The sequence below is a fragment of the Corapipo altera genome, unplaced genomic scaffold (assembly GCF_003945725.1).
Source record: "Corapipo altera isolate COAL_440 unplaced genomic scaffold, ASM394572v1 58, whole genome shotgun sequence".
In the NCBI taxonomy this organism is placed as follows: Eukaryota; Metazoa; Chordata; class Aves; order Passeriformes; family Pipridae; genus Corapipo; species Corapipo altera.
Window position 1 is genome coordinate 5,156,880 of NW_020884898.1, and position 13,028 is coordinate 5,169,907.

The 13,028-nt window shown below is 42.8% G+C and overlaps 1 protein-coding gene across 1 annotated transcript in view; it reads left to right on the top strand.

Annotated features, from left to right (window-relative positions):
* The window catches only part of CYYR1 (cysteine and tyrosine rich 1), a 95,508-nt gene that overhangs the window by 45,747 nt on the left and 36,733 nt on the right, over positions 1–13,028 (top strand). The window contains exons 3-4 of the mRNA XM_027648642.1: positions 4–60; positions 2,426–2,531. Of these exons, the coding sequence (XP_027504443.1) occupies positions 4–60; positions 2,426–2,531 (163 nt within the window). The remainder of the gene's footprint in view (positions 1–3; positions 61–2,425; positions 2,532–13,028) is intronic.

A 13,028-nucleotide genomic window follows, 5' to 3' on the forward strand; every position in this document is an offset into this window, starting at 1 on the left:
GGGGGGTGCTGCTGCCCCCTGGCCTCCTCCTCCTCCTCGTCCTCCTCCTCCTCCTGGCAGGTCAGCGGGGCCGGGGGGCGCGGGCAGCGGGTGCGAGCGTGGCCGGGAGGGCGGCGGGGGCCGGAGGTTTAGGGCAGGCACGGGGGCTTTTCCTCGTCGGCGATGGAATTGGCAGCCGGAGTTGGAAGGGGCTCCCCGGGGTGTCCCAGCAGAGCACTCCCCGGGCATGGTGTGCTGTGCGTGAGTCCCGCTGGGGCTGCAGGGAGGATAAACCTCGAGAAGAGACGACGGAGAGGGGACCTCATTAATTGCGTATAAATACGTAAAGGGAGTGTGCCAAGAGAATGGAGCGCAGGTTCTACTCGGTGGTGCCGAGCAATAGGACCAGGGGCAGCGGGCAGAAACTGATGCCGAGGAGGTTCCACCTGAACATGACGAAGAACTTCTTTACTGTGCAGTGACCAAGCACTGGAACAGATTACCTAGAGAGGCTGTGGCGTCTCCCTCACTGGAGATATTCCAGAACCATCTGGATTCAATCCTGTGCCATGTGCTTGAGCAGGGAGGTTGGACCAGATGGGTCCAAATGAGGTCCCTTCCAAGCTGCCCCATTCTGTGATTCTGTGAACTCACGCCCTGCAGGAGAGACCTGTGAGATGCCCGGACAGGGTGAAGGCACCTCGGTACCACCAGGGCTGGAGTCAGGAGGTGGTGCCCAGGCACAGCTGGAGACACGAGTGCTTGTCCCAAAGAAAGGGTAGCAGAACAAAAGCCTGGAGCGACTGGCATGGGGCATCCCATGAGGGCAGCTGTGCCAAAGCCTTGTGGCAGTCGCCCTGCTTGCTGCTCCCTCATAGCAGGGCTCTCCCAGAAAGGAGTGTTGCGCTGGCTGCCGCGATTCACTTCTGGGGGTTGTTGGCAGAATGATTGGTCTGTTCCATTTTTTTATGCATTGCTTTAATACCAGGGTAATCGCACAGGTTTAGGGCAGAGCTGCATAGGCTGACCCACATGCTGTGTTGCACAGCCCTCTCCAGCCCTCACCATCCCTCACCCTCACTTGGTACTTGTTTTCAGGCATGAGCAGGTTTGGAGAGCTGACCTGCTAAAATCTAATGAGCAAGCTTCAGGCTGTGAGATGGACCAGCAGCATGAGCCATTCCCTGCACAGTCAGTGAGCAAAGGAGCCTCGGTGTGAGGTGGGAACTCACACCCAGAGGTGGGGCAGGAATAGGAGCACAGCAGGAGCAGGGATGAGGGGGGGTTGCCTGGATGCCAGCACACTAAAAGTTGGGCCAGCACAGATGAAAGGCAGTAACAGCAGTGGAAGAGTGAGAACCCTGCAGCACGAGCTGCTGCCTGGGGAACAGGAGCCACAGCACACTGGGAATGCAGAAGCATAGTTTGCCATCTTTGTTTTCAGGTCTCTATCATGGCAGCGTGTGACCAAATAGGTCACCAAGGGTGATGGTGTCCAGGACAGGGAGTCTGTTTGAATTGATCCAGGCAGCAGCTGAGGTCTTTAGAGCAGGGAAGGAGAACCAGGATGAGATGTGGGAAGTGTGGGATCCCCAAGGACGTTCTTACAGTGCAGTGGCAATACACAAAGACTGTGTGGTGTTACTTACTTGGGGGGACCTGACTTAGGGCTTTGAAAACACTGAGTCACGACAGCACAAGAGGTCAATACCTTTAAAATAGCTTCTCAACAGCAATAACAAGATACATTCCAGCATGGAAAACCATACTTCTTAATTGCAAAGAGCTCTCTTACAGTTGTTTCACAGTTTGTTTTGTTCCTCAGTCCAGCAGAGCGTCGCTGCTGGAAACACTCGTGGCCCCAGCTGGGCAGGACGGTCTTTGGCAGTGGGACAGAGAGGGCACCACTGGTCTCTGTGCTGGGCACTGCTGCTCCATGCTGACCATGGCCCTGGGGCTGGAGCAGAGCCAGGGGAGCTGCTGCCAGCTGGCAGGGAGTGAGGGAGCCCCAGGCAGTCTAATTTGCACGCCTGGCTGGGGCTGGGCAAGAATGGAAGGGGGGGGATGTAGCCTGTTCTCAGACACCTTCCTTCTCCTCCCTTGCCACCCTGCAGGTCAGCAAGACAGGCAGGCAGGACTCCTTGATGGAATGGAAAAAGTTGATCCGTGGTGTCTTAACGTTTCAAAATGTTCTTTTTTTATTTTAAAGGATTAAGTATAAGAAGGAACTGATGAGGCCAGCTACAAAATACCCATACAAAAAGCACCTAACTCGGAAGTGCAGGACGAGTGGGAATGGGCTGCCATTAGGATTACAGGGTCAGGTTGCACCTCGAGTGAAGTCCTGTGATTGTATAAAAGTGTTAGAATCCATTTTCTTTAAAGCTGTGCTGTACAGCATTTATTGTTGCTGCTGTTTGACCTCACGAGTGTTATTTTTATTCAGCAGAAGATTGTCTGGCTCAGTGTGATAATGACTGCAAAGCCTACTGCTGTGATGGGACTACTCCCTACTGCTGTTCATATTATGCCTACATTGGGAATGTCCTTTCGTAAGTATATTTGTGCTTCAGAGGAAAAACGCAGTGTGTTGTATTCATGGGCTCGATGTAAATTTGGGTTGTGGGAAACTATGTTTTGACAGTAAACACTATAGGAGGGTTTGGGTTTTTTTGTTTTAGTTTGGTTTGTTGTTTTTTTTTTTCCTTGCTGGTAACAAACATCAGTATTCCTTTGAAGTCTCATGTTGCATATGTTTTTGAAGCAAACCAGAAACTTGCTAAAATTGGAGGTTCTGTCCTTAGTTTGTGTATAATAACATAATTTGTGGAAGTAAGCTTTAGAGATAGGGAGATCCTTGTTTCAAGCTCTTGAGATGAAAAGAACCTATGAATAAAAATTTTGTGGGTTTTGTTGAAATGCTTTGTCACAATATCTGAGTCAGTAGTGATTCAGATTATTTGGATTTGAAATTCATTTTACTTTGAATACTTTTTTTCCCCTTTTCTTTTTTATTGACTTATTTGGTTTTGTTAAGTGGTTTTTGAGTGTCGGCAGAATTTATTGAACAGATTGTAGGTGAGGGTAATCTGACCCTTTAACACTGTGGTATGAATAGTGTGCTTCACAGTGCTTTAAAAAACACAGCAGGTGAAATGAAGTGGTTACAAGTATTTTCTATCTAGAGAAAAATACAGGAGAAAACTGTTGATTAAAAACACAGGCTCCAGTGCAGCTGTTTGTCTTTGCAGCGGTGAGGAAGAAGAGAAGCTTGTCTGCTGAAGGACTGACTCTGGCCTTAATTTAGGTGACAACCCATAAGTATTACATTCATGTGCAAGGGCAAACCTAAGCTAAACAAAAAATGTTGTTCTGCAAGATAGGACATCTCACTTTCTGTTTTGTCAATCCCACCAGTAATTTCCTTAACCTTTAGCATGCAGTCTGTGGCTTATTTTTGGTTTATGTTCCTGACTAAAACCAGAAAACTTAAAAAAGGCATGGCATAGAGACTACCTGGTGCTTGGGGGGGAGTGAGTGGGAAGGCAATAGTTGCTTTTTTCTAGAAAGGTTTCTGTGTGCAGGTTTTGTTTCAGCCATGGTACCTGGGGAATATTCCAGTGTTCTCTTCAGCATATTTTATAGCACTTTGAAGGAGTAGGCAGAGTGATGGTATTTTAATACAGAATTGATCCACAGTTTTTAAAGCAGATCAGATGCTTCCTGGGCTAAAGTAAATAAAATTTGACAGAGCACCAGAATCTTTCGTTCATCTGGAAATGAAAAAGCATGTACTTTAAATTGATTACTATTGGAGAATGACAAGTGATTTTTTTCCCTGCTTACCTAGGGAATGCCTGCTTTGATATTTTTTTTCTTTGTTTTTATTCCAAAATTGCTGTTCCATTTACAAGCATCAAAGGAGGTGCTCTTCTTGAATATCTTATTCTAGCTCACATGTGGTTAGAAATGATGGACACAAGAGCACAGGATATAACATTATAAGAAGGAGGCTTCCCACAGAGCACGTGAATTTCATCTCCCACTTCCACATGAACATTGCTGGCATTTTCTAGCCTAATGTTAGAACTGTGCTTTGTTAGGGATCGACCAGGGGGTTCTTTAGAGTGACTGCTGAAATGTTCAAACCGTGCCCTCAGTGCCAGGTTGACACCTAGTCTTTTTGTGCATTTATTTAACACATGTAAACAGCTGTTGAATTAGAGGTGAGTGCAAGTGGTTCTGACACACTGGAGGGGTTTGAATACTGAAAGGGGCTCTTACAAGTGTTGTTTGCCACAGCATGTCTTGAAGGAGGCATTTGATTCTTCTAATTTTTTATGGTTAAGCACTCCAATTTATACACTAAGAGAACAGTCAGGAGTCATTATACTCCTCTGACCTGACATTTCGCATGATTAAGTCACAGATATTCTTTTTTCCTAAAAGCTGATTTGGGTGTGTCTTCTTCAAACATATATAATCTCATTTTGGACTCATTTGGATGGTCAACTCAGGCATTAATGAGTTGACCGTCTGTCCTGGTAAACTGTTCTATAGTTCATTTCTTAACATTGCTGGGAAATTTTACTGGGAAATGAAGGTTGGAATTCCTACTGTCAGCTCTTAACTTATCTGCAAGTTTGAAATGTGGCCCTAAATAGTCATCATGACAGCTCTCAACCTTATCACTGAGCCGGGTGAACCCTGTCAGCCTCACATGTAAGATTTGCTTTGTTTTGCTTTGCCCAGCTCAGGGGTCAATTCTTTGGCCTTCCTTTGAGCTCCCTCTCCTATATTCACTTCCTTCTTTAAGTGTGGCTGGCAGGACTGAGCAGAGGGTTTTGACAGAAGCCTTGCTAGGACTATTTTTTCCTGTACCTTTCTTTGAGTACCTATTTTGAAGCAGCTATCTGTGATGATCACTGAAGACATAAATGAACTTAGCACTTTGTTCCAGCTCTAAGTCTGTAAGTCTTCAAAGCATGTCAGCCTCTTTCAGCCTGGAAACTGTTGTTTGCTGGGGCTGCTACCTTGGATTTGGCTCATTGCAAAAGATTTTATTGTGACTTTAGCTATGTTCCATGAGAATAACCTTCTCTTTTCATTATTGGGCACTATATTGTTTTGTGGCGGGGTTTTTTTATGTGCAAGAAGTTTCATGTTGCCTCAACCTCAAATGACAAACTCATGAAATTGCACTAGAATTTGGAAATGGTCATTAGCGATGTTTCTACTTATGTCTTTCTGTTAACAATTATGTATTGAAATCTTTAAAAGAATTTAATTTAATCCAACATACTATGTGTCCTGATAATTCCACATGAAGCTGTTCTTTCAATATCCTTCGTGTCCTTCAATGTCATAATTTTTGATCCTACTGTCTGCACCAAACAATGGACATGATCTGCACGGGTGCTTTCAGAAGTGCCTTTTTACTGCCTGAGCCACCATGAGTCCTCCTCAGTGTTGTGTTGTCTCTGCTTCTTCAGAGGTTACTTATGCTTCTTCATTTGCTTACCTATAATGTCTGTACTCTCTCTATTCTTTAAAAATCTGCATGTCTTTCTGATGTTCCTGCTCTTTATCTTCTCTGAGATGTTTTTTTTTTGCAAGCATAACTTTCTCACAGTTTTGGAAAAGCCTTTTGGTGTGCAGTAGAGTCTTTTTAAACAATTCTCTGTTTTGTTTCATACCTCTCCTTCTTCTCTTTTTAGGCCCATATGCCAGCAATTGTAAAAACAGACTTTAAACACCAGGCTATAATCTATACACTGATTTTAAAACAAAGTCAATGTGACTAGATCATGATTATTAATACTTAAGTTGCTTGTAGCCTGCAAGTGATTAACTTACTCTCTTCACTCATTAAAACAAGTTTCAACATTGAGATATTCTACGTAGAGGTTTAGAATTTTCTATTTTAAGAAATCATCAGCTTTTTAGGACACCAGGGAATTTTTTTTAGTTAGAAGATGTTCTCAGCAAACATCCATCAGGCTGTGTGCATGTGTGATTAGCCTGTTTTCCTTTCCACACTTGAAGAACAGATGCAGGTTTGTCAGCTCACTCTAGTATTTGGATTTCAGGACCTGTGTGAGATGTTCCAGTAACTCCATCTTTAGCTGGACTACATGTATAATCCTTAGGCATTCAAGGTCTGTGATTGAGCCACCTGTAATTCTATGAGCATCTCTAATGTAAAATAACACATCCTTCCTCCTCTCTTCCTTCATGAGAGCAAGTTGTTACAGTATTAATGTTGCAGTTGTATTTCCTTTCCTACTAGTTTTCAGTAGCTACAGGCAGTCATAATTTGCTCTGATATATGTATATATATATATATATGTATTTCCTCCTGTTTATTTGCTTGGCATCCAATGCTTAATAGTTAGCCCTTCTAAAAACCCCAGGGCTCCTCAGAGGTGGATGTCAGTACGAATGGAGTTTCTTCTGCCGGACCCAAATTTGAGTGTGTGTTCCTGACAGTGTATTTTGTATTTGCTTCCAAGAGGCTCCAAATTATCTGGCCCTTATGCTTATCCTGGTGGATTTCCTGTGGGCTAATTCCCAGCTAAGTCTTCTCCACCACATTGTGCCTGATGTTTATTGTGACACACAGGTAGCTTTTTGAGCCACAGGTGGCCCTTTGGGCAGAGATGTCAATAGTTGCATGTTGTTGGGGCTGGTTCTGGATGTTGCCTTTGCTCTTCCACAGCACTTCACAGCCACACAGCTGGTGTGAAATAATCTCAGATAAAAAAATGGAGCAAAGAGGACAAATAGTCCAACTGCTATTTCAATCAAATGCTGCTGGGCCAGCTGAATATTCAGTGGCAATGAAAGGACTTACACAGAGATTTGGCCCACCAAATTTAAGAAAACCATTGGTAAAATATTCAGCCCTAGTGATTGGTCTGTATTTCCATGGGTAAGTCTTTAATGGGAGTAAACTGGAATATTGGCTTAAGCCAAAGAAGAAAGCTAGGATGCTACATTACATTGCAAAGTTTCTTAATACACTCTGTCTTCAGAAATGTCTTACTCTAAGGCAACTTTTATTTAGAAAAACAACACAAAAGGAAACTAAACACTTGATTTCAAGAACTTCAAAAGTAACTGGAAGAAAATGTAAATATAAACTTTAGAGAACTGTGATCTCATTACAGGTAGTGAGATGGTGATTTGCAAGAGGGTAGGTGGGAAAAGCAGAGATACTGATGTGCAACAACCTGTTTAGTGAAATAGCAGATGTTGTTTACATGAACTTAATGTATGTTGGAGGGAGTGAGTTTTTTGGGTGGGTTTGGAGTTGTTTGGGTTTTTTTAAGTCTAGAGATTGCACAATGCAGCCAGGAAGGAAGGAAGGCAGGCAGACAGAGAATGGGAGGAAAAGAGGCAGAGAATATATTCAGCATAAAAATTGTGTGTGTGCCTCAGCCTGCAAAACTGAAGCAAAAGCTGTGTGTAGTGTATCTAAGTGTGGCATTTGACGTGGAGTACTTTTATCCAGTAGTACCTTTGATAAAAGCAGCTCACCTCAGAGAAAGCGATTTTTGTTCCTGAAGGGAAGAATGTTCCTTAAGCTGATTCACTTGATATGGGAATATGGGATGGAGGGTGGATCTGGAGGAGGAGTGCACTAAAGGACAGAATTAACATTTTAAGGGTTAGGAATATAGAGATGTAGCCTCTGGAGTTCATATTGAATAAAAGAAATTCAGGAAGCTTGGCATTTGCTGCAGATTCCAAATAATTAAAATTAGACACTTTTGGGCATCCCACAGTAAATGTGTTTAGCAGCATATTGGTTGAGGATGGTTCTGTTTCTGCATGACAGTTGTATGGTACGGTACTCTGCTTAAAATAAAATTGTGTTCCTCTTCATCAATGTACTGTTCCAAATTTCCCATGATTGAAGCACTTCAGGACAATATGTAAAACTGCAGTTTATCTGACCGTTGCCATTTCATGCCTCTGGCTCTGGGACTTTGATTCCATGCCAGAGGTTTGCCAAAGGGCCAGTTCAATAATTATTTTTTCCATTTGGCTTGACTTTTGATCAGGAGAGTCTTCCTGAATGAGAACATGGAGCAGAGGCTCAGGATGCTTGTGCTGAGTACAGGGGGCTGGCTATAAACATGTCGTTGGTAAGGCCAAGACTGATAATTAACTGTTTTCCTTTCATTCTGTCCAAGAGTTGAATAGCAGTTCAGCCTTTTATTCCTTGGTCTTCAACATCTGGAGTACCTGTGGAAGCATGCTATCCATGCTCCAGCCTAGGAAAACCTCTTCAAGAGAGGTCTCTCCGTGCAGGGGGTTGATTAACCACAGCCTAGAGAAAAATCTAGGACCGTGTTTTCATTGTAAGATCTACTGGAGAGGGAACGGGTGTTTGAAACGTGACCTTTGCCAAAGTGTTTGAACTACCAGTTGTTTTTTGTTCCCTGCCTGTTGTCCTGGTTCATATCCTTTAATGAAGAATGTGCCATCAGATTTACAGCCAGAGCAGTATCTGCTCCCGACGACGGCTTCAGAGGAAGCTCTTGTCAGCACCACAATTAAAACACAGGGCACCTCTTCTCTAGCCCTTTGTGTTTTCATTTCTGACCCTGTGTTGTGACAAGCAGCTCAAAATGGGGAGAATGGGTTTGCTTGCCAAACAGCAGCTCTCAAAAGATAGCTCTTGTTTCAGTTCTCCCACCTTTTTTTCACTTGGATGCCTGAATAACTGTTTTGAAATGCTTGAGACTAACGGGTTCGCGTTCTTTTGTTTGTTTGATAATTTTTGGAAGTTTAGGGGTTTTTATTTCAGTAAGAACTATAATACTGTTTTTTAGTGAAAACTAGAAATCATTGTAAACATGCAAGTTCAATTGTTCATAAGAAAAAAGTCTAGTGTGGTTTTGTGCTAAAACTTAAATTGTTGACGTCCCTGTGGATCATCTGTTTTTCATCATTTGGAAGATTGTTAGAACTTGGCCTGAAAATAGAAGCATTAAGGTATCAATCACTGAAGTGCTCTGTGGCTTACAGAAAACTCTGAGGGGGAAAAGTAAACATTCTTAAGGAATTCAGAGAAATTAACTTGCTTATACTGCTCTATTTCAAAAATATTTTTCAGTGAAAAGGAGAGATAATTTTTTGTTCTTTGCTTGCAGTGGTCTGTTTTGGAAGCCTACAGGATTTTCCCATAAGGTTCGGCCATGTAGAAGATAAATGTTTTCTTAACACGTAGTAAGACTGACATAAAGACTGAACCTGGGGATTATGTTGATCACAAGAGGACTGTCCTTTCTTCATAAGAATTTTACCTTCTCTTTGCTATATTATACCCACTCGCACACCTTTCCCTTCTTCAAAAGGGGGAAAGGTCCACCTTCTGAATTTGATAAGAGTCTGTAACTTTGTTCAGTCCTCTGTACATCCAGAATTTTCAAGAAAATTCAGATAGTGTGCTGGGCACCAGTTCAGCAAAGTAGTTAAATGTATTTGTAACTTCAAGGTGATGAGTAGCTGTAATGGATAGAGTCCTCATCCTGTTGAAATCAATAAGCTAATTACTTCAGTGGGGATCTTATGCACTTGGCTCTAATAGGACAAGTTGTGAGCTGAAGTACCTTGCTGAATCCAAGTGTTTGAAAAAAACAGTTTTTCTTTCTGTGTTTTTTTTTGGTCACCATGGTACCTTCCACGTTCACTGCCACTTTATGCTTCCTTGCTCTTGGTTGAAGTGCTGCTTAATAAGGTGTGTCACTTCTGCAGGGTCAGGAGATGCACAGGACAAATCCCCCCTCATCTGACTTATGTGTTCCCTGCACATCCAATGTACACAAGCCTTCTCTACCCCCAGCTGGGGAATTTCTGTTTTATTGGCTAATTTGGAGATTTCCCTGAGCCTGCAGGATTCTCAGAGGATTAGTCTGTTGCATTTTGTACTGGTTGCTCTGTAGAGAGTAATATCACACCAACCTGGAGCAGGATTATTAATGAAGATACTTCTGGGTCAGAAGCTCTGCAAGAGGACCGCTTGATGCTGCTCACAGTGTAATTGCAGCCAATCCAAATAAAACCTGTAGCATTAATTCAGTATTTGAACAATAGTGTCCTAGAAAGAGAAACTCTCATTCTAATCTTAATGCGCCTCTTGAAGGGGCAGAAACAGACTTCAGCACATAGAAGTGAGTTATTAAAAATTAAAGGAAATGAACTGTTAATTCACAGGGCAGCCACAATTTCCTTCAAGATTTGTAACCACAACTGGGTAGAAATTCCACAGTTAATACAGTCCTTAGAAATCCAATGATGTTTTCTCAATGATTTTTCTCTGTTTAAAAAAGAAAAGGGTTGTGACGTTTGCTTTCAGAATCACTTCTGCTATCGTAAAAACTTTTTTTTTCCCCCTGCAGTGAATTGTTTTTGTAAAATGCAAGCTTGCTCTTGGAACTCACTCCGTATGTAGGTATTTAGTATGGAATGGAGAGGCACTAATACCACAAACAGGCCAGGCATGTTTCATCACTGTGTCTCCTCTGTTGGCTCATTCACACAGATAAGAGATTTTTACTGCTATCATTACATGGAGTTATTCCTTTTACTCACAAGGGAGGCTTAGTTTAATGCTGAATGTTCCAGCTTCTGTCTCTTTATTCAGGCCTGTGGTACACTTTGGCACAAGCACAGGCAGTACTAAGGTTGTACAGCTATTTTTGAAACATCTGCTCATTGGCTAAGATTCTCTGAACCTTATTTTTCGGTGCCTCATAGACTTGCTGTGCTGCTTTTGAAGCATAAAGGGACTGTGCAAACTATCTTTACTTCAGTCCTTCCTACAGTCCGTGGTCAAGATGATCTAATGAAGGTATAATTAGGGTGCTGCTGCCCTGTAGCTATTTCCAGCTGCTGAGCAGCCCATGGGGCTCCAGTGTTAGTAAATTAGGAATAACATATAAAATGCAGCCCCAAATGTGTGTGCTTGTGCTATCACATTAACAGCATTTTTGGTCCCTGATGCCATGTGCTGCTTATTCCGGTTGTACCTTTGCATTTGACTTTTTCCTTCCCACAGCACAGTAAGAGAGAGCCTGGATGTAAAGTGTCCCCTCCCCTCACCACCGGTGCTTCCTCCTCATGCCCAGTAAAAGGAACAGAATAGAAATAATCGTGTTGAACAGGAGGGGAGCAGTCAGCCTTGCAGAGTGGCATGTCCCTCTGTGGCGGGGGGAGGCACCAGCTTCGCCAGCAGATGCCTTGCGCTTCGGAAGAGAGTCCCCCACCCCGGGGCAGTTTGCAACCCTCTGGGCAAGGCAATATCAACTGCAAAGGGAGGAGTGCTGCAGATCCCTTGTTCCCCGATGTCTCTGCAGTAGACCTGTGCAGAAAAAGAGAAGCAGAAATATTCTGATAGCAGACTGAGGAGAATTCTGAAATGGAAGACAAGCAGTGGAGAGACCCAAAATTAATTACTTGTGTATAAGTAGCACTTACAATATGATGCTGTTTAAATGGTACATGACAGCAGCTCTTAATTCTTTTGTTTGGATCAAATCCTTCAAGTCCCTGAGCTTTTGGGCCTCTCACATGCTGCTTTGGAAATGTAAACTAAGAGGAAGAAAATAAGCAGCCAGCATAAATTTAACACTTCACTTTTTATTGTTGGGACTAAGGCAACTCTAAGAGTATTTTTTAGCAGACCTTGTTGAAATATATCTCTTGGAACCTTACAGATATTCCTGGAAGAGTAACAAGAATTTTGTTAGTGTAATCATTTGTATAAAGAATACATCTTTTTTTTGTCATCATCTTTGTTTTCCACTTGTGTAGGGTTGTATTCTGAATATGGACATTGAGTATGCCATTGATAAGCATATTCAGATGAAAACCTTGGGATGGAGAAGACTTGAATGTGAAGAGTCCTTGTGTGCCATGTCCAGCACAAAAGTGCTCTCAGCTGTGAGAAGCCTTGGTGTCAATGCAATCTAAGCAATTATTAACCTTCCTGCAAACCATTTTGTCATTTGCAAATGTTGCATTCTTTTAAGACAAGAGTTATTTTTGTCTGCCTTTTTGTTTACTAACACCTCTTCTCTGGGCCATGGCCTTTCCCTCAGTGCAGTGTGCTAACCCTTTGCATGATCTGAGTCCCCAGAGACCTTGATGAGGCTGTGTCCCGTGGTAGCTAATATATTTACATGGCTGAAAGCTAATATTGTTTATTCAGTCCACAGTGGTAACCCTGTGTTTGGCTTGGGAATAAATGGCCTATTTACAGAAGCTGAAATTATGAAAATGGATGACAGGATCACCCGTCTGCTCGCCTCGCGTTGCTTTCCTCCAGTGGCTCCTTGCAGGGATAATTTGATACTAAATTCCAGTGGAGAGTGAAAGAATAGAGCTTCAAGGCATGGGGGTTGAATTAAAAGTTATGGCTCTCATTCTCCATTTTCAACAACGTTTAAAATTGTTTGAAGTAAAGCACAATTTATCTTTGTTCCTGAACCTTCACATTCATTGCTGAATGAAACTTAATGATTGAATTAGCATATTTCCAAAAATGTAATAAAATGTCAGCCTGACAGTAGTGCTCTCAGACTTGCTACATGACAGGGGCGCTGCAAACATAGTGGCATGTCTGCTGGATGTTTCAAATAACATACTAACATTTAAGACAAGGTTCTGAGATTAGGAGGGGAATGATGGTATTTAAGGTGTGTATTTGGTAAGCTTATGTTGTCACTGTCTCCTAGCATAATTTATTTTGCATTAAAATTTCATAGCAAGAGAGGAAGTTTTTCTTGCTTGCTCCTCACACCCATCCCAGTCATCCTCTCTTCTGAAATTGGTGAGGATGAAATGGCCTCTGTGTGCTAGCAGGGGATGGATTTGATGACCTAGGAAGGTCATTTCACATTAGCCACATTGTTCTGGTTTGGGCCTGGGCTGATTGAACATTTTGAAGCTCTCATCAAGCTGGGGTACAGGGTCTCTCTCCTGTACTCCCCTGCCGTCACAGGCTGACAGCAGCTGCTTACAAGCTGACCTCCAGGCTG